Source organism: Garra rufa, chromosome 2, assembly GCF_049309525.1.
Source record: "Garra rufa chromosome 2, GarRuf1.0, whole genome shotgun sequence".
In the NCBI taxonomy this organism is placed as follows: Eukaryota; Metazoa; Chordata; class Actinopteri; order Cypriniformes; family Cyprinidae; genus Garra; species Garra rufa.
Window position 1 is genome coordinate 40,910,543 of NC_133362.1, and position 26,073 is coordinate 40,936,615.

Below are 26,073 nucleotides of genomic sequence, written 5' to 3' on the forward strand. Positions count from 1 at the left end.
GACACACACCTGTTACCTGTTTCACTATTGACCTCCACGTGGCATCTGCTACATAACACAATACAACAAAAAAATACAGTCCCATTCACTAGATAGGGAAAGTTGAGACGGCTGACTTGTGTTGTTATGGTGTAGTTAAAACACTGTGTGCCTCCTCCAGCTGCTTAGTTAAAAAAAACATGAGACGCTGCAGAATTACTGGAGCTGGATATTTCAGGTCTGAATTATTAGACTGGAGTGCGCAATGTCTAATATGACCCAAACAAAAGCAATAACACACAAAATCTGTTTTCAAATTTATTTGAAACAATGAATCAAATACAAAAAACATCTAAAGTGGCAACAATTGTGTAGAAAATTACAAAAAAATTAATGCAACATACAAAACACATATGGACTTCAAATAATAGAAAAATAGAAATTAATACCAAAGTGTTAAAAAAAAAAAAAAGTTGGTCGACTTTTTGGATCTCATTTAGATTTTTTGGGTGTTTTTGTTCCTTTCTTCTGGGGTGTAGATAGCTCTTTGTTGCATAAATTGCAGACCCAGCAACCTGTGAGTGAGATGAAAAAAAAAAGACAAAATATAAGTAAACATTTATTAGCAAAAATGCAAGACAGTATTTTATGCCATATCTAATTTATATTGTAATAAAAGTACTTAATGACCTCAAAATAAATAAATTCTAAATAAAAAAAAATTAAACTTTTTTTTTTGTGTTGCTACATTAGGCATTAAAAAACGAGGTTTTATAAATTTTACTCTTTTACTTTATTAACATTCAATTTTTTTAAAAGATGATAACATCTCTTTTTTATTCAACAAGTTTGCATTAAAATAACCAAAAGTGACAGCGTTTGACAAGACTTGTCACAAAAATAAAAAAATAAATAAAACTCTATTCAAAGTATGCAGTATTTTATGCCATATCTAATTCATATTATAATAAAAGTACTTAATGATAAATAAATAATTATAAAAAAGGTAAATAAAGCCATTTTTTTATTTCAAGATTTTTTGTTTTATATTGACAGTTGCTACATTAAGCAATTTTTTAAACGTTTTATAGCTTTTACTTCATTAACTTAACCTGATGAAATGCTTTATTTTATTTTTTTTATTCAGGAAGGATGCATTAAAATAATCAAAAGTGACAGTTTTTGATAAGACTTTTAAATTGTCACAAAAAAATTAAAAATAAAATCTGTCGTTTTGAACTCTATTCAAAGAATACTAATAAAAAAGCATCAGTAATAGCTGCTAAAATTCAGCTTTACCATCACTGGGGAAAAAATGGCATTTAAAATATATTTTTAGTTATAAAATGTTAATAGTATTTCACAATAGTTCTGTATTTACTGTATTTTTAGCCTTGGTGAACAAAAGAGACTTCTTTTAAAAACATGCATACACTACCAGTCAAAAGTTTTTGAACAGCAAAAGTACCAGTCAAAAGTACAGCAAAAACTGTAAAATTTTGAATTATTTTTACTATTTAAAATAACTGTTTTCTATTTGAAAATATTTTAAATGCAATTTATTTCTGTGATTTCAAAGCTGAATTTTTAGCATCATTACTCCAGTCACATGATCCTTCAGAAGTCATTCTAATATGCTGATTTGCTGCTCAAAAAACAATTATTATTATTATTATGTTGAAAACTGCTTAGTAGCATTTTTTTAGGTTTCTTTGATGATTAGAAAGTTTAGAAGAACAGCATTTATCTGAAATAGAAATCTTTGTAACATTATAAATGTCTTTATCATCACTTTGAATCAATTTAAAGCATCCCTGCTAAATGAAAGTATTAATTTCTAGAATTTCTTTCCCCAAAATACAAAAATAGTATAGTGTATTAATGTTACAAAAGCTTTTTATTTAAGACAAATGCTGATCTTTGGATCTCTCTATTCATAAAGGAATCCTGAAAAAAATTACTCAACTGTTTTAAATATTATTAATAATAATAAAAACTTTTTTGAACAGCAAATCAGCATATTAGAATTATTTCTGAAAGATCATGTGACACTGAAGGCGGAGTAATGATGCTGAAAACTTAGCTTTGAAATCACAAGAATAAATTACATTTTAAAATGTATTCAAATAGAAAGCAGTTATTTTAAATAGTGAAAATATTTTACAATTTTACTGTTTTTGCTGTACTTTGGATCAAATAAACGCAGGCTTGGTGAGCAGAAGAGACTTCTTTAAAAAAATATTAAAAATGCATGCGTGTGTCGAAAAATAATATTACTATTCCAGTATTTATGCCATATATATATATATATATATATATATATATATATATATATATGTGACCTTGGACCACAAAACCAGTCGTAAGGTTAAATTTTACAAAACTGAGATGTACACAACATATGAAAGCTCAATAAATAAGCTTTCTATTGGTGTATTGTTTGTTAGGATAAGACAATAGTTGGCTGAGATACAACTATTTGAAAATCTGGAATCTGAGGGTGCAAAAAATCTAAATATTAAGAAAACCACCTTAGCAAGTTCTTAGCAATGCATATTACCAATCAAACAATACGTTTTGATATATTCAAGGTAGGAAATTTACAAAATATCTTCATGGAACATGATCTTACTTAATATCCTAATAATTTTTGGCTTTAAAGGATAACTATTGCCAAAATGCAACCTGGGCTGTTTTTTTATCTGCAAACGAGACAAACTTATATCTAAAAGCATAATTACGACAAACGAGCTGTTTTTGAGATTGACCGTGATTTAGTTTTGTGGTCAGTGGCCGGTGAATGGGAGAACTAGGGGCATAAATTTGAGCGCATCAAAATTGATATTTTTTCAACACTAAGAAAGCTCGACACACCATGAAACTTTGCTGGAAGTATCGCCTGGGTCTCTACACATGAACTCCAGCATTGAGAACATTGTTCATGTACACACAGTTTACTAAAAAGAAAGGTTTTGAACAACTCACTTTCAAGTGCCAGTCAAGACGTGTCGATCTCGGAAATGCGAGGATGGATAGCTCCTAAAGCATATTTCCATATAAATGCACGGCTAATTCGTTGTTTTGTCGCAAGTGAAAAACAATATTAAACTTCTAGTTGTAAAAAGAGCCTCATATAAGCCTAATATTTCGTCCTGTGGAGTCCATTCCTTCGCATTCGGAGATCGACACTTCTTGACTGGCAAGACGGCTGCGAGCGGAAACCCCAACAGTGAAAGTGAGTTGTTCAAAACCTTTCTTTTTAGTAAACTCTGTGTACACAATGTTCTCAATGCTTGAGTTCATATGTAGAGACCCAGGCGATACTTCGAGCAAAGTGTCATGGTGTGTCGAGCCTTCTTAGTGTTGAAAAAATATCGATTTTGATGCGCTCAAATGTATGCCCCTAGTTCTCCCATTCACCGGCCACTGACCACAAAACTAAATCACGGTCAATCTCAAAAACGGCTCGTTTGTCGTAATTATGCTTTTAGATATAAGTTTGTCTCGTTTACAGTAAAAAAAAAAAACAGCCCAGGTTGCATTTTGGCAACAGTTATCCTTTAAAAAACAAAAGGATCATTTTGACCCATGCAATGTATTTTGGCTATTGCTACAAATATACCCGTGCTACTTAAGGCTGGTTTTGTGGTCCAGGGTCACACATACGAGCAAGAATGTAACTTGGAGACTCACCCAGAGGAATAGAGTCCATGCCCACGCAGAAGGTGTGGAAACCTCGATCACACTTGTCACAGAACATCATCTCCTCCTCATGGTGCGGCTCCTTGCACACGGTGCATGTCTTGCACTCCATGCACTGCCAGGGATACATCTTGATCTGGGACACCAACTCCGAACTCATATCCAAGCAGGACGGGTGACCTGAACACAAAGCCAGGCCTCTTATCATCTCCGCTATACACTTCGAAAATGCTACTTGAGTTATTAATATCATAACACAGTATCTTTAATCAAGACAATACACACTGTGACCTTGCAGGACATATCACTAGAAGTTAAACACTTCTTGATTTTATTTTTGTGATTTTTTTTTGCATATTTTTTTGCAGATTTTTTTGCAGATTTGGAGCTAAACAAATAGTAAACTCTACATTAGTAAGAAAGAGTTTGGACTTACCGCTGTTTTGGCATTGGGAGCAGTGGATGAGAGCCTCTGGTTTGCCTCTTCTGTTGGCCTCCTTACCCTTCTGACATATGCCACACATAGCATTGGGAATGACCTTAGGCTGCAAGGGCAGAGTAACGCTATAAACGCCATGGCAACCAAGGTCATACACACCATGTGATATTATGCTTGAATCAAAAGTACTATCATTTTTTATAATTAAATGAGTAAAAACACCAGAGTAAACTGGATGCAGGATCTTAAATGGTAGTCTAAAATTGAAATTTTAAGAATAGTTAAAGCATATAAGATACTTAAATACACAAGCAACCAAGACAAAAACAAACAAACAAATAAATAATACTGTTTCACAAGAATCAGGATGAAATACACTACCTTTCAAAAGTTTGGGGTCAGCAAGATTTTTTTTAAAGAAATTATTCAGAAAAAACATTAAAATAATAAAAATGAGAGTAAAAGGCATTTAGAAATGGAAAAACAAACATTTTAACTTTCTACTCATCAGAATCAATACAGTTTTTCACAAAAATATTAAGCAGCACAACTTTTTTTCCAGTATTAATCATAATAACAAATGTTTCTTGAGCAAAACATGTCTGAATAATCATGTAACACTAAAGACTGGAGTAATGGCTAATTAATATTAAATAAAAAAATAATAATTTAAATTGTAATAATATTTAAAAATATTGCGGTTTTCTGTATTTTTAATGTATTATTTTATTTATTTAATTAAATGCAACCTTGGTGAGCATAAAAGACTTAAAAAAAAAAAAAAAAAAAACCTTACTGACCCCAAACTTTTGACCAATAATGTATATAATTTACAGTATTTATATCAAAACTGACATACAAAGTGACCCTTTAAATTAAAAATCTTGAAAACCATTTTTATAAAACAAAAACACGCAACACAGAAAACATTTTTAGCGATGCAGGACATATTGCGATGTTCAAAATTCACGTGCTTTGCATAAAGGAAACCACAAAACATATTTCCTACATCATAAACAATTCATCCAAATAAATGTGTTTAATTGGCAAATAAAGCCAGTTTTAAAGTTTAATACTCAAAAAGCACACAAAATATTTTTTTTTCTTCTGCTACTTATAACAGTACAAACGTAACACTTTCATTCAGTGCTCACAGCCATTAAGAAATCTCTCTACAGTCTAATTTCTTTAAAACCTCTTTATTCAAAAGGTTACTCTAAATACTGACATGTCAAAAGCCCTACCATAAAAACCATTCAACTGAAAAGAGCAATGACAACATTGTGGGAAAAAAAAAACAAACGAAAAATGTAGAGGCAGGCCAGGCTACAAGTTAAAGACACGTTTAGATGTTAGTGAAGCTCACAGTTATGTTAACGGAAGGATGAAATCCTTCATTCTGTCACAGTAGGAAAAAAAACACCAGCTGAACTAAGAGTATTACATCAAAAAACAAACAAAAAGAAAAAAAACACACAGAACAAGAACATTTAATGTTGTTTAACTATAAACACTCATAACAAGACTCGAGAGATTGCATAAAAGAGGGATGGAAATCAGCCAACAACATACTGTACAGTGAGAGGATCAACAGAAGCTGTACCTACCGTCTTTTAAGAAATTAAAGAGTTAATTCAGACAAAAATGACAATTCTGTCATTAATTACTCAATCTCATGTCGTTCCAAACCTGTAAGAGCTTCGTTCATCTTTGGAACGCAAATCAAAATATTTTTGATGAAATCCGAGAGCTTTCTGACCCTGCGTAGACAGCAACGCAAAGCAACTGACATGTTTAAGTCTAGAAAAGTAAGGACATAGTGAAAATAGTCCATGGGACATCAGTGTTTCAACAGTAATTTTACAAAGCTACTAGATACTTTTTAATGTGCAAAGAAAACAAAAATAACAACCTTATTCAACAGTCTTCTCCTCCACATCACCCATGCATCAAGGTACTCTTCATAATGGAGAATTGATAAATAAAGTCGTCATTTTTGTTTTCTTTGTGCACAATAGTATTCTCGTAGCTTCATAACATTACGGTTGAACCACTGGTAGGACCGGTTGATGTCTCTTACGGGTGAGAAACAGGGATTGAAATTAACTTTTTCAATCACCAGCCAATTTGGCTACTACATTAAGTTACCGGCCATTGTTAACTTCTACTAGGCAACAAAATAAAAAAGTATAATCTTTTGAGTCGAATTCTTACATTTAATCAGTTAGTTATAATAATAATATATTACTAAACAAATTAAATCAGTATCAACAAAATCTTTGCAGACATTGCATATAAAGTAGTCTCGTGTAGCCAGACCTTCAGACTGACGGCTGAAGGTCTGGAATTCATGGCAGCTTTCATTGGCCAAGGCCCGCCCTTAAGACCGTTTGATCGACATGTCAAACAGCCAATCACCGTTCGTTTCGTTCAGCGTCATGTTTCTGTGCGTGGAAACGCCCCCACAACAACAGACTGGCGTGCAACAAGTCAGTCATTGAAATAACCAGCATTGAAAGATATCGAAGAAGAGGGAGAACAAGCAGTAAGTCAGTAATTTGTTCGCGAACGTCGCAAATGTGTGTAACAACAATGGCATCTGCATAAGCACCTTTTAGCAAAATGCGAGTAAATCAGTCTGCGCTTTGTTTCCCGGCGGACCGAAAATAAACGCGACACTCACGTCTCCCAGAAATCCGGTCAGATTCAACTAATTAGACGACTTCGACATTCCTGAAGTGTTTCCGTGGGCGTGACGTCTGAGGCTGAGACTACATATAGTGACAAAACGTATTTACACGTTAATGCAGCTTAGAGGGACATGTAATGCTTTAACCTGCAGTTACAAATGCATAAATATTTTTGTTTTGTTTTTAAACATAAAACGTTGAATACTAATATTTTAAATTATTTAAAGGGGTCATATGATGTTGCTAAAAAGAGCATTATTTTGTGTATTTGTTGTAATGCAATGTGTTTATGCTACCCTGGAAATCCAGAGGTCTCGCGAGAGCACAATTTGAATCGTCTCTGCAAGACACTCTGGCATTGAGCAATGATCCACATTACTGCATTACGTAAGCGGTTCTGGGAACCAATCAAATCGGTGTATCTGATGTAGGCGGGCCAGAGATGAGCTAAGCTGATGACGACAGCGCTCCGACGTCCGGACTCATTAGTAAACAGATGAACACCAGTTGTTTGAAACGGCTTTGGCCGCTACAATGAACGAGTTAGACTTGGCTTTTCATATAAAAGAGGAACAGAAAACCGTGCTCGAATCGTTCCTTTATAAGAAGGACTTTTTTGCTGTTTTGCCGACTGGATACGGCAAGAGTTTAATCCATCAGTTAGCTCCGCTGGTAGCTAAGCGTATGGGGCTTAGTGAAAACTTAGTGATTGGTCGTGGCGTTATCCAATTGCGTGCAGTGAGAGTTTCAAATGCATGCTTGGTGCCTCCCCTCCAGTTAGACACTTTTCATTGCTCGATGCCAGACAATCTTAATAGATTAGGGTCTGGATTTTTCCAGGCTGTGTTTATGCAGTTTGAGGTTCAAAAAACATTTTCCACATGCTGTACATTATTGTTGCTCCTCTCTGCCCCGCCTTTCTGAAACGCTTGGTGAAACCGAGGTGTTGTCTGATTGGCCAGCTATCCGGTGCGTTGTGATTGGTCGAATACCTCAAGCGTGTGACGGAAATGTTACGCACCTTACCATGACGTTTCTTGGCGTGATGAGACAGAAACAATAAAAACGATTATAAACGAGGCATATTGCATCCAGTGGGGACATTACTACCGATTATACAGTCTTTTTATGTGTTGTGTTGCGTAAACATAACACCATGTCTGCATTTGTAATTGCAGAACGAAAAACAAGCACTACTCTACACTCAAAACTCGTGTTTGTATAGTCAGTACTGAACTCTTTAAATATGAAAATGTACTTACAGGCCATCAGTCAGAAGCACAGACTGTCCTTGCAACATTGGAATTGCCCCACTTTATAGCCTTAACCCTTTGTGTACAGCTGGCATTGTGAGCTGCTGTTCCAGGTTCAGGAAACAGTCCTCTGTGAAATGCGCATCACCCACTCGAATATTTGCGTTGCACTGTTCTGGAACAGTGTTGTAAATATAACTTAACCACTAATTTCTACTATGTCCTCATTTGGAAGTCAAACTACTTTGTTTTTCGCTTTTGCAATGAAACACACTGCGTCTCCACAACATGGCAGCGGCTGCAACACTACTAGAGCCAGTAAAAGTTACGCCATCTTTCTTTCCATATACATATGGGCGGTGTTATGCTAATCTACTCACCCCATGACGTGGCTGAGTCTTAACTTTCATAATAAATATCTCTTTGGTTTTGAGACTTTAAAAGGATAGTTTACCCAAAAATGAAAATGTGATGCTTATCTGCTTACCCCCAGGGCATCCAAGATGTAGGTGACTTTGTTTCTTCAGCAGAACACAAATGAAGATTTTTAACAAAAACCGGTCCAGTCTGTCAGCCAAATAATGACAGTGGATGGGCACCAGACCTTTAAAAGTAAAAAAAAAAAGATGCACAGACAAATCCAAATTACACCCTGCGGCTCGTGACGATACATTGATGTCCTAAGACACGAAACGATCGTTTTTTGCGAGAAACTGAACAGTATTTATATCATTTTTTACCTTTGATACACAGCCACGTCCATCTGTCATGAGCACGAGTTTAGCATCTGGCTCGTTACACGTTAGATGCGCTCTGGCGTAGTATACGCAAACACTGGAAGCGATCTGTCGCATGTATACAACACTCGTTGTTTACACAGTGCACAGAGATTGTGAGTATAGCGGCTATTCAAAATGGTAATTACTTGCGCTTATCCTGATTGTTCAAACCAATTTAAGGATAAAGATAACGTTTGTTTGCGCAAACTCATCCGGGACTTTTCACCGATTTCCCCTTACGGCGTTTGCGTATACTACGCCAGAGCGCGTGCACATGTGACGTGACTGATGCCAAACTCGTGCTCATGACAGCTGGACGTGGCTGTGTATCAAAGGTAAAAAATGATATAAATACTGTTCACTTTCTCGCAAAAACCGATCGTTTCGTGTCTTAGGACATCAATTTATCGTCACGAGCCGCAGAGTGTAATTTGGATTTATCTGTACATGTTTTTTTTTTTACTTTTAAAGGTCTGGTGCCCATCCACTGCCATTATTTGGCTGGCAGACTGCACCGGTTTTCGTTAAAAATCTTCGTTTGTGTTCTGCTGAAGAAACAAAGTCACCTACATCTTGGATGCCCTGGGCGTAAGCAGATAAACATCAAATTTTCATTTTTGGGTGAACTATCCCTTTAAGTTTTGCAACTTTACAAATCTTATCTATGCACAAACAGCTTGTAACACTCCAAAGACAAAGGAAAACAAGAAACCGCATCATATGACCCCTTTAAAAAAAAGAAAACATACTTTAAATGTGAGATTAAAACCGCCAGTAGGTGGCATCAAGTCACTGTTAATAAGTGAGTTATTGCGATTAAACCAAATCATTTAAACGGTTGATTTATTCAGGGACAAAACACCGTCATGTTGCTCGGATACGCAAAACAGTGCTGTGGATGTGTTCGGAATGATTTTTGTTGGTGAAATAGAGCAAAAACAGGCAATATGGTGTCTAACGTAAGTTTAAACTGTAATATTAACTTCATGTTTATTGAACTGTTGTATAAAATTAATATTACATTTGTAACCATGCTGATTTAAAAAAAAAAAAAAAAAAAAAAAAAAAAGGCACTCTTCGTGTGATATTGATTAACTATATGAAATGATATAAATTTTCTGCCCCCATATCTTGAATTACGTGATCATTCTCAATGCATAGGCTATTAATAGACTGAAACATGCAATAAAACAACTTACTTTAAATGCGCACGAGCACTAAATTAGTCTAATTCACTTCATTACATAGTCGTGTATGCGTGCACTGGTTTTTGCAATATTGAAAATGTCCTGATGTCCTAATGTCTCACGAGTTCAGTATTAGCGCTAGACCTGTGCAGATTTGGATTGCATGAACTTCCCCAAGAAATTAATTAACATAACTCACGAAAAGTAACCTGCAAAATTGGCTAGTGATTTGACAGCTTTACCCGCCACAGCTGATTTTTACTTGCATTTGGCCGGTGTTAATTTCAAACACTGGTCAGAAAGCTTTTTTTGGTTTTGTGAGTAATTAATGACAGAATTTCTATTTTTGGGTGAACTATTCCTTTAAGGCTTTCTTTTGTACTGCAGTGATTTATGACTAAAACACTGCATTCAAATTAGATTAATGTTATCATTTTGTTTCAAGTGTAAATAATGTTTTCAAATGTCCAGAACACACACTTATGGCAGCCTCACTGACATAATGGCCATGTTAAACAAATTATCGGCACATACAAAAAAAAAAAAAAAAAAATATCTACACTTAAAGAGTACGAACTGCTAAAGGAAACACCTAAAGCACCTCAAAACACTGTTCACCCCAAAGACGATAACTCAACAATATTTTTTAAATCACATTCAGAATCAGAATGATACAATCTGACTTCAAAGAGGTCGATCATTTAAAGCCTCAAATATAATAAACTGAACTTTTTTGTTTGCGTAACTTTGTGAATGCTAATATAGTTTGCTATAGTTTTAGTTATTGTCCTTGGTGTGAACACATTTGTAGCCCTGACTAACTAATTGTTAGGTGGAAGAAATAAACAGGGCTGTTCAGAATGGAACACTAGCTATTTATTCAACAGTATGTAGTTATACACTTTATACTGCATATTCTTTCACTTAAATAAAGAACAGTAGAACAGTATGCAACATTCAACAAAAAAATCATTTTGACCAGTATGCTACATTGTTGTCAAATGACCTTATAACGTTGCATATGAGTGTATAGTTCTCATCTTCCAAAAATAATTACGCCATTCTAAAAACTCTAAACTAAAGTTTCATTGTTTTCTGGAATTCATCAGACTTACAAATTCTGTTAGATCGCAATGCAATGTGAAATACAGTGTAGTGTATTGGCAGAATTCTGTGACAACGTAGCAGGTCATTTGAATACTGAAAATCTACATACTACGAATACTCCTAGAGAACAGCCTGGGACAGTTTACGCTGCTCACTCTTCCTGAGATAACAGAACTACAGCGGAAACTAATAATCACTAAGACAGGGCTAAAACGAGCCTTTATCGGTATTTTAAAATTGCTTTAAAAGGTCCAATAAAATATGCAAACATTTTTCACAAGAACAAACCATGAAAATTTTAAACATTGAAAAAAAATGCACCTATTGCACAAAGCATAATTTAAGCATATGTGGGGAAGTTATTAAATAATTTCTTGCAACATAACACTGCCAAATAAATTTGTTGTAATCGTTGCATAAATTTAGTTTCGTATTGTATATAATTTGTAATGTGTGAAGGTAAACCTTTTGTTGATCCAGCAAGCATTTTGACAAGAAAAAAGCAACTTACACAATTTAACCAGAGTAAACCAATAGGAAACACTGATATCAAGCATATTTAAGGTGCCCATAGAGTCAGTGTAGAAAACCACTGATATTCAGTTCGACAATGTCATACCAAACAATAGTTTGATAACCATTTCATGCCTGAAAGAGAGTAATGCATCACTAGCATGAAGAATAAAGGAAAAATAAAGCTAACTTTAAAAGTGCACTCAGTAAGTTTAGGTTTAAGTGTTAAAGGCATAGTTAAATGATATTAAAGGAATAGTTAACCAAAATTTTCTCATTTACTGTATGACTTTATTATTATTATTATTTTTTTGTCCTTACAATGGATGTCAATAGCAGTTACTAACATTATTCAAAATATCTTAAGTCCAAGTTTGGTTGAACTAGTCCTTTAATGAAATTTTACAATAGCTGGAATTGTTATATTACAAGTTTTATGAAGACATATGATAGAACTTTGTATGGTCCTTTTATGGGGTCAGAATTGTTTTGCGTTTCCAAATAAATAGATGATAATTCACAAATAAATATTAATAACCAATGCACAAGTACATAGAATTATATGCACAGATATATGATAAAAGTCTCAAAAAAAAAAAATCAACTCACAAATAAATAAATCAAACATATTTAAATATGACTATTTATTTGTAATGGAAATTAAGTCCTTCTTATTTTTTTTTTCATCCTTTTTTGAGCTTGGCTGACAGTCAAGGTCACTATGAACTTCTGCTAAACGGAAAAGAACTTTTGAAAATATGCTTTTAGCACTACACTGTAAAAAGTTTTCACCAGATTCAACTTAAAAACCTAAGTTCAGCAGCTGCCTTAAGTTTTTAAGTTAAATCAGCTTAAAACTACAAGTCATTTTAACGTATTACAATCAAAATTAGTTGATTTAACTTGTGAGTTGAAAGGACTTAAGTTGATTTAACTTAATATTTTAAGGCAGCTGCTAAACTTAAGTTTTTAAGTTGAAACTGGTGAAAACTTTTTACAGTGTACAAACGTGCTGATATTATTGCTATTACTAGTAACTTGGTTGGGTTGCAAAACCCAGCTGGTCATGTGATTTGCTCAATGTAGTATAAAATAACTTGACTGACATGACTGCAGTCTTTAACATTTCTCCAAAAGTCGTATGCAGTTTTTGTGTCTTATGACTATACATTTGCAAACCAGGGAAAACATTACTGAGTGCACCCTTAATATTTCATATCTATGGATTAACACTTTTATTAGTGTTTAGCAGCCAAATAAAACCGCTCATGTGCCCTTCAGTTTAACCGACAGGCAAGCAGGCAGGTAGAAAGATAAATAGAGGTATTTTTAAGCTATATGAAGTACTGTTCATTTTATAAGGGTATTTACCTTCACAAGTGCATCACAGCAAGAAAAAAAAAAACTAAACTATTGGCAGTACCACACAAAAACGTTATTGCTCCAAAGGTCTGTGCAGAGCACAGGAACTGTCACTGGGTTTCCAGGCACTGAAAAAACAAAACAAAGAGTGCCCCTCTTCAAACGGAAAAGTTCCATTGACATGTGCAGTCCCGATCTATGACCACCAGGGGGATTGTGTGTGTTTGTGTGTGTGTGTGTGTGTGTCTGAGTGAGAGAGAGTGTGTGTGAGTGTTTGGATCATGTACTGATGATCAAGTCAGAAGAAAGAGGACTTCTCTGCTGAAAGTGCTGGAAGAGAGGGGTGGCGAAAAGGGGAGAAGAGAGATGTTGGGTTATTTAAAAAAAGATCAGGGGCTTTTTTCTTCTACCTTGTACCCAGGGACAGATTTGTGTTGGATGGTGCGAGGAGTGCCGTCTTTGCTCTTGACTTTGGATTGAATTCCGCTGTCTTGGCTGTCTCCATCTGAAGTGTTTCCTGATGAACTGTCCTGTAAGTGAACATGAAATAAAAATTCATTTAATACACTTCCTATTATCCATGAGTCATTATAATAGGAAGTGCTCATAATACCATAAATCAGGTGTATATATATATATATATATATATATATATATATTAGGGGTGGGCATAGATTAATTTTTTTAATCTAGATTAATCTAGATTAAATCTTGGAATTAATCTAGATTAATCTAGATTAAAATGGCTAATTTGAATTCTGCTGAAGGCATTCAGAATATGTGTGCTACCCAAATAATGACTTAAAGTCTTTGAGAATGGATCATAAAGCTCATAAAGCTGTTCTATGATAATTTGTTGATGAAAATAAATTATGTTCAATTAGATGTACTTGTGTTTACTAACTAACTAACAATGAAATTATTTTTTCTCCCTATTAGATTGTGTTTTTTTTAACGTCAACACCTACCCAGCCCATTACATGTTACACCCATAGACTGTATAAAATAGGTTACACCGTACTTTTATTTTGACAGGTTGCCGTGAAGTTTCTGTGTCATACAGTATGATATGATGCGAGTTTTCTCAAATGAAACGGTAAAAGTGACACTCACAGCAGTTTGGGAGATTGAGTTTATCTGTTCATGTGAGATGAAAATGCCAAAAATTACCGGGAGCGTCACATGTGTTTCAGTATGCGTGTAGTAAAAGCGCGTCTCCACCATTCATAAATACAGCTAGGCAAACGGAACATATCGGATTCATATTAAAACGGTCTTTTTGCATTTCAGTTTTCACATACACTAGTCCATATCGCGATTTGAATTAAGTGACTGACCAACATTTGATTTATGAATCCAAAAAACGACGAATTTACGTGGCATTTCGCTATAGTAGATTCGGTTTTTATGAATGGAGGACGACGCGATCCCGTCTGTGTTTTGGCGGAGGAGACTTAAACGCGCGACCATATTCTATAGTCTTCGGTATACATCCGCGTTCAACTATCAAGGTGAAAGTCATCATAGCTTGCGTAGTTTAGACCCAGCTCCCAACCCAAATTTGAGAATAGATTAACGGCGATATTTTTTTTATCGCGCGATAAGAGTTTCACGTTAACGCAGCACGTTAACGCCGATAACGGCCCACCACTAATATATATATATATATATATATATATATATATATATATATATTTTTTTTTTTTTACAAAAGTGATTTTATGTCCATAGAAAGCACATTGCATGTAAGTAAAGTGTCTACTTTTAAGGTTTCAAATAAGTTTTTGGAGAATAAAATGTATATAATATATTTTTTTTGGAAAAACAGCAATTTAAAAGCAGTATTACACTTATTGTTTTTATGCTTAAACCCTTTTTCGTCATTGTCCCATATACTATTACAGTATTTATATTTTATATTTTCAGGTTTAATTTTAAGTTGTACAACTTTTGTTATGTGCTTTTGTAAGTTTTAATAATTTTTTTAATATTTAAATGTATCTTCTTTTTTTTTACATGTCAGCTTTTGTAGTTTTAGTACTTTAGTTGTTCAACATAAATGGAAAATTAGAAATGTTGGTCAACGCAACATTTATAATTTTCCATTTATGTTGGAGAATTAACTGAAAAAAAATACTTTTTATATAAAATTAAGTTTTTAATAAATTTATATTTAGATTTCAGCATTATTTCAATGATCAAAAATGTGATTTTGAGAATGTCAGATGGCAAAAGTAAAATGTGTTGTGAACTTGTGATCATTGTTTCGGGTTAACTTTGTGTCCTATTGTTTTTTAATTCACTTTCTTAATAACCCTCTGTATTCATAAGCATCACAATTTAGAAGTTTTTTCCCTCCAAATTAATTTTTTTAAACCCTTTTATTTTTCAATCCTTCTAACCACCTGCCTCCATTCCAGTATGTAATGTTAACTCCTCACAATCGGAATGATTTCTGGTGAATAAAAAGCACTGCCTATGCGTTTTCTAACTAAATATATAGAGTTTGACTTGAAAAAAAAAAAAAAGGATTTTGAAGTTTGAGGCACTAAACTGCACAAGATATATTGGTAGTCATTAGTTACATGAAGGAACATGAAGGAACAATGAACAATACATTTATTACACTACTGATTAATCTTTGTCAATCTTAGTTAATAAAAATACAGTTATTCATTGTTCATGTTAGTTCACAGTGCATTAACTAATGTTAACAAACACAACTTGTGATTTTAATAATGCATTAGTAAATGCTGAAATTAACTTAGATTAATAAATGCTGTAGAAGTATTGTTCATGTTAACTAATGCAGTTAACTAACATTAACTAATAAACCTTATTGTAAAGTGTTACCGATATCTTTAAAGCAAACACCTGGATTTACAGTTGTGCAGCTGTAAGGGACTGAGAATCATATTTTAACTAAGCAAACCATGCAATTATATTAGTAATAGCCAGTTGACATGAAATGTCAACCATGAAATGAAAACCACTTACAGAGGAACCTTTATTTTTTTTGTCGTCTTTTCCATCTTCTCCATCATCAGAGTCGCCGTCACTGTCCAGGGCAGGCAGCTCTGGGTCCAGCGGAGGCTCGAATAGAGCTGTGTTCAAGGGCAAGTAGCGGAGCTCATTTGGAGAGTACCTAAAACATGAATGAGGCAAGAAATATTCATTGTTCTGATTGGGTTTATTTAAGAGGTTCTTACAGTGGAGGCTACAGTAAATCATCAACAGATAAATCAGAAGTGTAGTAGGTTTTTGCTATAAAGAAGTAATGATTTTTTACAAAGTTCACCTTTTGTAGTACTCTTGGAACTGCCCAGGAATGAGGGCAACTGGGTATGGACCGGTCGTGGTTTTTTCTGGAGGGAGGACTTTGTATCTTCCCTGAGGTACTTGAATAATCTACAGATTATTATTACAGAGAAAGCGAACAAGCAATGAAACCTAGAAAACCCTACTAAAAACCTACTAAAAGTCAAAAATGAAACATGGCACTATCCTGAATATGGTCTGTAAATGGTTAATCAGTTGTTCAAAATCACTCTTAAAAATAAAGGCGCTTCACGATGGCATAGAAGAACCTTTTTGTCTAAATGGTTCCATAAAGAACCTTTAACATCTGAAAGGCCGAGTGTTACACCTTTCTGTTTCACAAAAGGTTCTTTGTGGCAAAGAAAGTTCTTCAGATTATAAAAAGGTTCTTTGACTGAATGGTTCTTTGTGGAACCAAAAATGGATCTTCTACGCTTGAAGAACCTTTTGAAGCACCTTTATTTTAAAAAAAATGTAGGGTGTTGCAAGGCTATTGTTAGTCATGTCCTCTGGTGTTTTATATGCATTTCACACACCACAGTACACAGTTAGATTGATCAAATCAGATTAAATAATATGAGCACATCTTACATGTGTTTGAAGGTCAAAATAAGCCCTCCTCTCCTCCATCCGCTCTCGGTTGAAATTACTGTTGAATTCAGCTGCTTTTTTAGCTGCTTTCTTTATGTACTCTGGCACTTTACTGGCTTCAACTTTCTGGGGATTCTGTTGCTGCATTTGCTAAAAAGAAAACAGGCAGACCATTAGCACTCACAGATATACAGTATTAATCATTATTCCTACATATAAGGGTATACCAGCCTTTGCTTAAAACAAAATCACCTACACAAATTATGTAATATTTCGTACAATAATATTTTGAAATATTAATATTTTACATTTTAATAGATTTTTGTGAATGTAAGCTGAATTTGCAAGAAACATTTCTTATTATCATTAATAAAAAAAAAGTTGTGCTACTTAATATTTTAAAGTGCCCCTATTATGCCATTTTAAAGGTAGTTAATATTGTTGTAATAGTCTCTTAAAACAGGTTTACATGTATGCAAGTTCAAAAAACACTTTAGTTTTCTCCAAAATTAGATTTATTTTTACCCCGTTTCTAAATGATTCGTAAACGACTCGTGTGAAGCAGTTCGAAGAATCAGTCTCTCTAAACCCCTCCTTTCCGTGAGCCCTCACTGCTGTGATTGGTCAGATGGTGCAGTCCTTTTGGATTGGTCTACCGCTACAGCGCAAAACGAAACGCCCATTGGCATAACTGAATGACAGCTGCGGAGACCTGTTAATGCATAGAAAAGATAGCCTCGATTTTACCCTATCAATTCGAGCCGGAGTCTGACGATGAAACGGTTGAAGTGTCACATCGACAAGAAACTGTTTTGCAAGCACGACCGGAGCAGGACGTTTCTCAGTGGGTGTCATATGTTAACTGTGGACAGTGTTTGCAATTTGCTTTTGTAAGCGAACCGGGCACACCTCTACGTTGTGAACTTCAACACTGTACAATCCATAACACTGCGTTAAGCCATCGTTTATCATTATCATTACTTAAACTAATAAGGCAGACAGACAGTCAAGCTGCATCAATCACAAGACTTTTTAGACTACATTGCACTCACAGCTGAACAACAGAACTACAGAAACGCAAGTTAGCCGCTTACCAAGACATGTGCGGGGTTGTTACACACCAACGTACACAAAGACGTATTTTGAACGATCGCTAGAAAATACAATTATTAATCATACTTACAGGTAGAAGTTCAGAGGAGCAAGCCGGTCCAAATAAACTGGGCACTGATCCATTTTTTAAAACCAAGCGTTTGGTGAATCTCGCGTTGTAACGTTACTCCCCAAGATTAGAAAAGCAGTCATCAGTAAAATGATGCGAACACAACACAAGATTGGCATTGGACTGCTGAGGTGTTGAAAAAATTAATGTTAACCACTGATAGTTTCATCTTTTGGAAGGGCATATAAAACAAATTCACTCTCACAGGCTGTCACAGCGCAGGGCGTCTTCTTGACATGATGTAATCCACGTGAAAATGGTAGGCCTACTGTTTGTGGGCGGGCAAGTTGTTCGCGAAATTGAATGTGGGCGGACATTACGCAAATGTGTAGCTCGTGACGTGTGGCCGTTACAGAAAAAAGATTCGAATTGCTGACGACTCGTTTAGGCGAATGTGAGCCGACTCTTTTTTTTGATAGACAAAAACTTTATTTATAGTGCACTGTCGGCGTCACAACTTTGCAGATAGTTTATGTTCACATACAGCTACATGACACACTACATGAAATATCATATTTGAAAAGGCATAATAGGGGCACTTTAACTGTTGTAATTTTTTCATGATTCTTTGAGAAATAAAAGCATTTATTTGAAATAGATTTTTTAGTAACTTTACTGTCACTTTTGGATAATTTACTTTGTCTTAATAGTAAAAAGAAAAAATATATATATATGAGTAATATCTCAAATCTATTAGGGAAATTCTGGGCTGAAGGTTTTTCGTGTTCCTCCCATGTATTTTGCCAATTTTTCATACCACTGCATAAATTAAATAGCCAATATTGGCTTTATTACAGTTTTGTCTTGCTTTTCAAATAAAAAAATCAATTACAAAACAACAATTGAAAAATATTTACTTAACACTGAACATTTTTAACATTCTAGCTGACATTATAGCTTACCAACAAAGCACGTATTAACTTAAAATTAATACATTTGTAAAATAATATTCTTAATATTCCATTTTTAAGACCCCCTTCTTGAATCAGGCATGTGCTTTTAATGTACAACTAAATGCAGCCTGTCTAATACAATTTGTGCGTGTATTAGACAACATAACGTTCTGTAGTTTATTTACTAATGGATTAAGGCCATTTTGCGATTTCAGTCCTAATACAGTAACCAGCAACAACCGCCCCTTTCTCTTCTCAACAAAGACACTAAACAGTCTCTCGCTGTCGGTGCTTGCAATGATTTTTGCGTCTTTCTCTGACAGTTTTAAATGCTTCCCCACTGCCCACATGTTTGCTGCTTTACATCATGTCATTGTTCGGTATAATTTATTTGGCCTTTTCGCTTATTCGAACACCGAAAGAGCTCTTTTTGCTATTTTCGGCTGAATAATTTCGGTTGCTGAACATTCGGTGCATTCCCTAAATTCTTAGTGTGTTACTCACCGCACTAAGAGTGCTCACAGAGTACTCTTTAGTGATCCTCTGTCGCTCTCGCTCCTGGAGTATGACGGAGTACTCTGCATGTTTGGCTGGATACTCCTTAATCATCAAATCAATCACTTCATCACTGCGCAGAGCAGTGAGACCTGGGAGAAAAGGCAGGAATTTCAATATAGGATTATTGCATTTAGTCTTAAACCATGCTGACACACTCAACTTCTTATTACAGCTACTACAATACATTAAAATACAGGTCAAGGCTAAAATGCCAAGTGGAGCAAATTATGAATTAAACCACTGTTGGAAAAGTAAACCATTTGAGATGGTATACTGACACTATCAGGGTTCATACACATTTTTACCAGTAAAATTCCATGACTTTTCCATGACTTTGAGTAAATATTCATGACGTAATGTTTCATCGAATGTATATGTATCAGGGCTCTAAATTAACTTTTTTACTTGGTAGCACTGGTGCTCCCAACTTCAAAAAATTAGGAGCATCCAAAAAAAATTAGGAGCACTCAATTTCTTTTTAGTTATGCGCCATTCTTCTTGGTGGATTCTGATTAGCACACGTACATCTTGGAGATGTCTATTTGACGTCTGCATTTACATCTGCAAGACATCTGCTAGACGTAGTTTGCTCATCTGCAATATGTCTATTGGACGTTTCCTATCAGATGTCAAATAGACCTCTATTAGATGTTTGTGATTCAGAATGTGTGTAAAACTGACATCTTACAGACGTCTGCCAGACGTTTGTACACAGCAGATGCTTTCCAGATCAAGAGATCTTTAACAGACATCTTGCAAACGTACGTGTGCTTTGTGCGTTGTACAGTATATTGACACGGGGGCACCAGAATTGTATCTGACAGAATGTGCGCTGTAGCACTAAATATACTATATTTCTACAAAAGCAGATTGTGGAGACCTTTTAATTGTCCACAATAAAAAAAAAAATCGTCATACTTCACACCCCTAATTGCCATGCAGTTTGTGCAACGCCGGAACAGGGTTTGGTTGAGAGAAAGAGAGAAAAAACATCCAGTTCCAAGTTAAGCAGAGCGCAGTGTCAGTGACAGGGAGTGATTGACGGCTCAGGGCTCACAAAATGTTAAAATCTCTGGTAGCCCTTTGGGCAGGTACTCATCAGATTTTGAGAGCCCGAAAATTAATTTAACTAGCCCAAATTAAAAAATACCTTTTTTTTTTTTAAATATAGAAAATCAGATAGTTTACATTTTAATCAAAAATGTTTATATAGAAAAAAGATATGTAAGATTTTATATATATATATATATATATATATATATATATTACTTAATTGTTTAGATTTTTAAAAGGCACATTAACTTTTTTCACATTTACACCTCTAAGTGTCTGCTGCATAAAAACATGGATTGATAATTGCAATAAATTGACCATAAAAAGCTGGGGGAAAAATTATTGGAAATAAAAATTAATTCTTTGTCACTAGGGGGCGCTTTAGGAGCGCTGTATTATTAGTTTCCCTAGTAACGGCTGTATATCAGCATTAACGCTGTTTTGTCAGACAAGAAATGAATATGCAACACGTTTCTGAGGACAGTCTGTTCTGTTCCCTTCAGATACATTCATATATAGACATCTGTGCAGCGTTTTGACTTTGAAACATGCAGTGCACGTATTTATTCAATGACATCATTGCCTTTTTGAAGATTTATCCAACCCTATCGCGATCGTCTTTCCGTCTCCAACTGTAAGACCTCTTAAAATTATAAATCAAGACTTTTCTTTTACTATTTTAAATATTTATAACTTTTTATGGCCTTACATTTGATACAAAACTGCGAGTCGCCGTTACCCCGCGCGACCGATCACGTGACCGATCGTGCGCTCCTTAACTGGAATTTAAACAAGATTATCAGCAATATTCTAATATACAGAGATGGTGAAACAAATTTCCATGACTTTTCCAAAACTTTGTGGGTTAATTAAATTTTCCAAAACTTTTCCAGGCCTGGAAATTGCCATTTTAAAATTCCATGACTTTTCCAGGTTTTTCATGACCGTACGAACCCTGCACTATATTGTATATTTTTAAGATAAGAATAAAGAACTACATGTTATCAATTTTACAAAATTATTCTTTGTTTAATAAAGACACAAAACAAACAGAAATGAGAAAGACTGAATTCTTACCCAATGTACACTGCGTTTCTGTAATGACATTTTGCTCTCTCAGATACAGTTTCTCTTTGTGAGACAGGTCTCTTCTTTCTAAATCTGGTATGAAGGTGAAAAGAAAAACAGTGGCATTTAGTAAACACAATGCAAAAAATAATCTTTGTCATTAGTAACCAAATCTAACATAAAAACAACTCAAATTTCCCTGCAGGCTTTTTGTTCATACCTGGATATTTCCGTTTGAATGACGTGACTCCTAAGTACTCGCTCACTTGTTCTTGTAACATATAGTACTCTCCTGTGTCATCCGGAGGCCATTTGTATTCTGTCAGATTTTCAGCAGGAAAGTATGTCGGTCTGTAATGAAAGAGAACAGCTCAATGCACAGTAAAAGCAACAATGGGTCAGAGTAAAGAGTAAGAAAATGGTTTTTGCCAGCCAATAAAGTGTGGATTTATAGAAACACTAAAAGAAACAATTAAATAATTCCATCTTCATGGGAAATATTTTTAACGTTTTTTTTTTAAATCTGCTCACCAAGCCTGCATTTATTTGATCCAAGGTACAGCAAAAACAGTAAAATTTTGAAACTTTTTACCATTTAAAATAACTGTTTTCTATTTTAATAGATTTTATAATGTAATTTATTCCTGGGATTTTAAAGCTGAATTTTTAGCATCATTACTCCAGTCACATGACCCTTTACAAATCATTCTAATATTCTGATTTGCTGCTCAAAAAGTATTGATAAATATGACGTTGAAAACAGCTGAGTAGAATTTTTTCAGGTTTCTTTGATGACTAGAAAGTTCAGAAGAACAGCATTTATAAGAAATAGAAATCTATAACACTATAAATGTCTTTATCATCACTTTTGATCAATTTAAAGCATCCTTGCTAAATAAAAGTATTAATTAAAAAAAATAAATAAAAAATTATACAGACTCTCAGCTTTTGAATGGTAAGCTTTTTATTTTAGATAAATGCTGATTTTTTGGCATCTTTCTATTCAAAGAATCCTGAAAAAAAATACTGTTTTAAATATTGATAATAATAATAAATATTTCCTGAACATCAAATCAGCATATTAAAATGATTTCTGAAGGATCACGTGACACTGAAGACTGGAGTAATGATGCTGAAAATTAAGCTTTGATTACAGAAATAAATTACATAAATTACATCTTAAGGCAAAATACTACAGGCAAAAAATGTTGAGGTTTTTATAAGGTGTTGTTTCAGACTAGCAGAAAGAATTGGTTTTGTTTTTCTATTTTCAGATTTATAAAGTGATAAAAAGAGACAAAATCCACTTTATAAAAATCTATTCAAATTACTATAAGGATAATACCTCATTTGCATTTGAATAATAACCCATCAACAGGGTAGTATGTTGATATATATTTGTTTTTGTAACCCTATTTACCTGGGGTGTCTTGCCTTAAAATAATTTACAGATCAGCATGATACAATAGAAAGTGTCTGAAATATGCCCTCACCCCAGCTCATGGTTGGATGTGTCACAGCTCCTGGAACTGTCCCCTGAGCCCATCCTGCGTCTCTTGGGGGCTTGACTACCATCACTGGAGTTCTCCTCAATGTCATCCTGTTTGAAGAGTCAGAATCATGATTCTGTCAAGGATATTTCAATCTGGTTTAGAAGGCTACCTAGATATATAGCCCATAAGATATTACTATGCGGCCTTAAACACTATTAATGACAGCTGAGGTCCGTTCATATGTGTTTTTTTTTCTCTAAGCATCGTCTGTTCATCTGTATCTTTAGCTTTATCGGCTAGCAGGCTAATAGTAAACAAACAAAGGCGGGTGTTACTCACATTCGCGCTGTTACAGACGCAGTAACTGCATAGATGTATACCTTACATGCTACAATGTTATAATTGTGGTCTGTTCAACAAGATGGAGCCGTAAACATCCACAAACCTTCACAGACTGCGTCCCAGGAGTCGCAGGACTGCTATCGCACGGCCTCGGTGAAAGAACTGCTGCCATGTTGATGTCCTGCTAATGAAAGAGCGTCACATCCGACTGGAAACTAGGAGCAAGAGGAAGCGTTCCGTCCACAACACATAAAATTAATATTATATAATTATATATTTTTTTGAATTTAAACATTTTTAGTGTTGTGCAGCGATTAATCGCATCCAAAATAAGTAATAATAAGTTTTTGTGTACATAATATACATGTGTATATTTTTATGTATATGTATAAAGACACAAACTGTATATATTTAGAAAATATTTACATGTATTTACATGTATATATTTATATTAATGTAATTTATATAATATATACATATATTTAATATATAAACATAACTTTTCTTAAATATATACATGCATGTTTGTGTATTTATGTATACGAAATAAATATACACAATACACACACATATATTATGTACACAAACATTTATTCTGGATATATTAATCATTGCCCAGCATATGAAAAACAATTTTTTTTTTAAAATCACCTTCTTATTTACAATTTATTCACTTTTCATTGGAACGATTTATACTTAATTTATTGGAAATATTTGTTATGTTTACATTATTAATTGAATATACGTAACTGTTATTTATTTCTTTAGTCATTCATTCTTTATTTATGTTTTATTTAATTTTCATTGGAACAATTTATACTTAATTTATGGGAGATATTTGATATGAGTTTGCATTATTAACTGAATATACATAACTCTTGTTTGTTTGTTTATTTATGTATATTTCATTTACTTTTCATTGGAATAATTTATACTTAATTTACAGGGAATATTTGTTATGTGTTTACATTATTAATTGAATGTACATTTTAATTATTGATTTATTTATTCATTCAATATTTTATTTATATTTTATTTTATTTTCATTGGAACAATTTATACTTAATTTATAAGAAATATTTGTTATATTTGTTATGCAATTAATATATTTATATATTTGTATTTTATTTTATCTACATTTAATTGAAACAATTTATACTTAATTTATAGGAAATATTTGTTATGCATTTGCATTACTAATTTAATACAGAACTATTATTCATTCATTTATTTATGATTATTTATTTATATTTTATTTACTTTTCATTGGAACAATTTATACTTAATTTATAGGAAATATTTGTTATGCATTTGCATTACTAATTTAATACAGAACTATTATTTATTTATTTATGATTATTTATTTATATTTTATTTACTTTTCATTGGAACAATTTATACTTAATTTATAGGAAATATTTGTTATGTGTTTACATTATTAATTGAATGTACGTTTTAATTATTGATTTATTTATTCATTCAATATTTTATTTATATTTTATTTTATGTTCATTGGAACAATTGGTATTTAATTTATAGGAAATATTTGTTATTTTTGTTATGCAATTTATATATTTATTTATTTGTATTTTATTTTTATTTACATTTAATTGGAACAATTAAACTTAATTTATAGGAAATATTTATGTTTACATTATTAATTGAATGTACGTTTTAATTATTGATTTATTTATTCATTCAATATTGCAACATGTGCAGGGACCCAGACAAATGATACATTAAAACCTTTATTATGTAACCTATATACAGCTTGATATATTTTATTAAAAATATCAAGTCTGCATGATTTCCCAGATTGTATACTATTGAGAGCAGAGAGACTATCAGATGCAATTACTACATTGTTTTTATTCCTTTGTTCTATCCACTGTAAGCCTAACATTATGGCTACAAGTTCTACTGTATAAACTGAGAGATGATCTGTTGTTCTCTTTTTAACAATTTCCTCACATTGTGGGATGCACTGCAGCACCTGTGTGTCCATTTTCAGGGTTCTTTGAACCATCTGTGTATATAATTATTTTTCTGCAAAACGCATCTCTATATAGCTTTGTGCTATATTCCAGACAGGCATTAGCTTAATTTTCCTTTTGATTTCTTTTTTGTAACTGCAAGTCAACTAATGGCATTACAAACATCCAAGGGGATATTTCTGAGTATGGGACAGCAGGACAATACTGAAGACAAGCTATCCTTGCTTTTATATTTCCTATCCATCCAAAGCTCCTGAAATTAGATTTGTTATGTTCCCAACACTCCTTTATTATGTTCTTCGCAGGATGTAACTCACTATGTCCTTGTAGGTTAACCCTGTATGAAAGCGTAAGTTTTAGCCTTCTAATACTCAGTGGCATCTCTCCAGTTTCTACCTGCATTGCCGCAACCGGAGATGTTTTAAAAGCTCCACTGAATATTCTAAGAGCTTGGGCTTATTCTATGTCTAATTTCTTAAGGTTAGTTTCGGCTGCTGACATGTAAGCAATTGAACCGTTGACCTCATAAG

The 26,073-nt window shown here is 33.7% G+C and overlaps 1 protein-coding gene across 1 annotated transcript; it reads right to left on the bottom strand.

Moving 5' to 3' along the window:
- Positions 1-342: 342 nt before the first annotated feature.
- Positions 343-23,721, bottom strand: phf10 (PHD finger protein 10). Its single transcript, XM_073834254.1, has 12 exons — positions 23,653-23,721; positions 23,208-23,314; positions 21,935-22,065; positions 21,724-21,807; positions 19,540-19,682; positions 16,921-17,070; positions 16,310-16,419; positions 16,009-16,156; positions 13,422-13,541; positions 4,118-4,226; positions 3,673-3,861; positions 343-554 (listed from the first exon to the last, which is right to left on the bottom strand). The coding sequence occupies exons 1-12, from the start codon at positions 23,719-23,721 to the stop codon at positions 472-474; spliced, it is 1,443 nt and encodes a 480-aa protein (XP_073690355.1). The 3' UTR covers positions 343-471.
- Positions 23,722-26,073: the final 2,352 nt, after the last annotated feature.

Bases quoted from the DNA above. Each gene is read 5' to 3' on its own strand.
- phf10 (XM_073834254.1), bottom strand. From the start codon at position 23,721: ATGGCAGCAGTTCTTTCACCGAGGCCGTGCGATAGCAGTCCTGCGACT. The intron at 16,420-16,920 runs GTAAGATGTGCT...AATAATCTGTAG, and splicing joins ATTTTGACCTTCAAACACAT to ATTATTCAAGTACCTCAGGG. The intron at 555-3,672 runs GTGAGTCTCCAA...TCTCACTCACAG, and splicing joins CATGGACTCTATTCCTCTGG to GTTGCTGGGTCTGCAATTTA.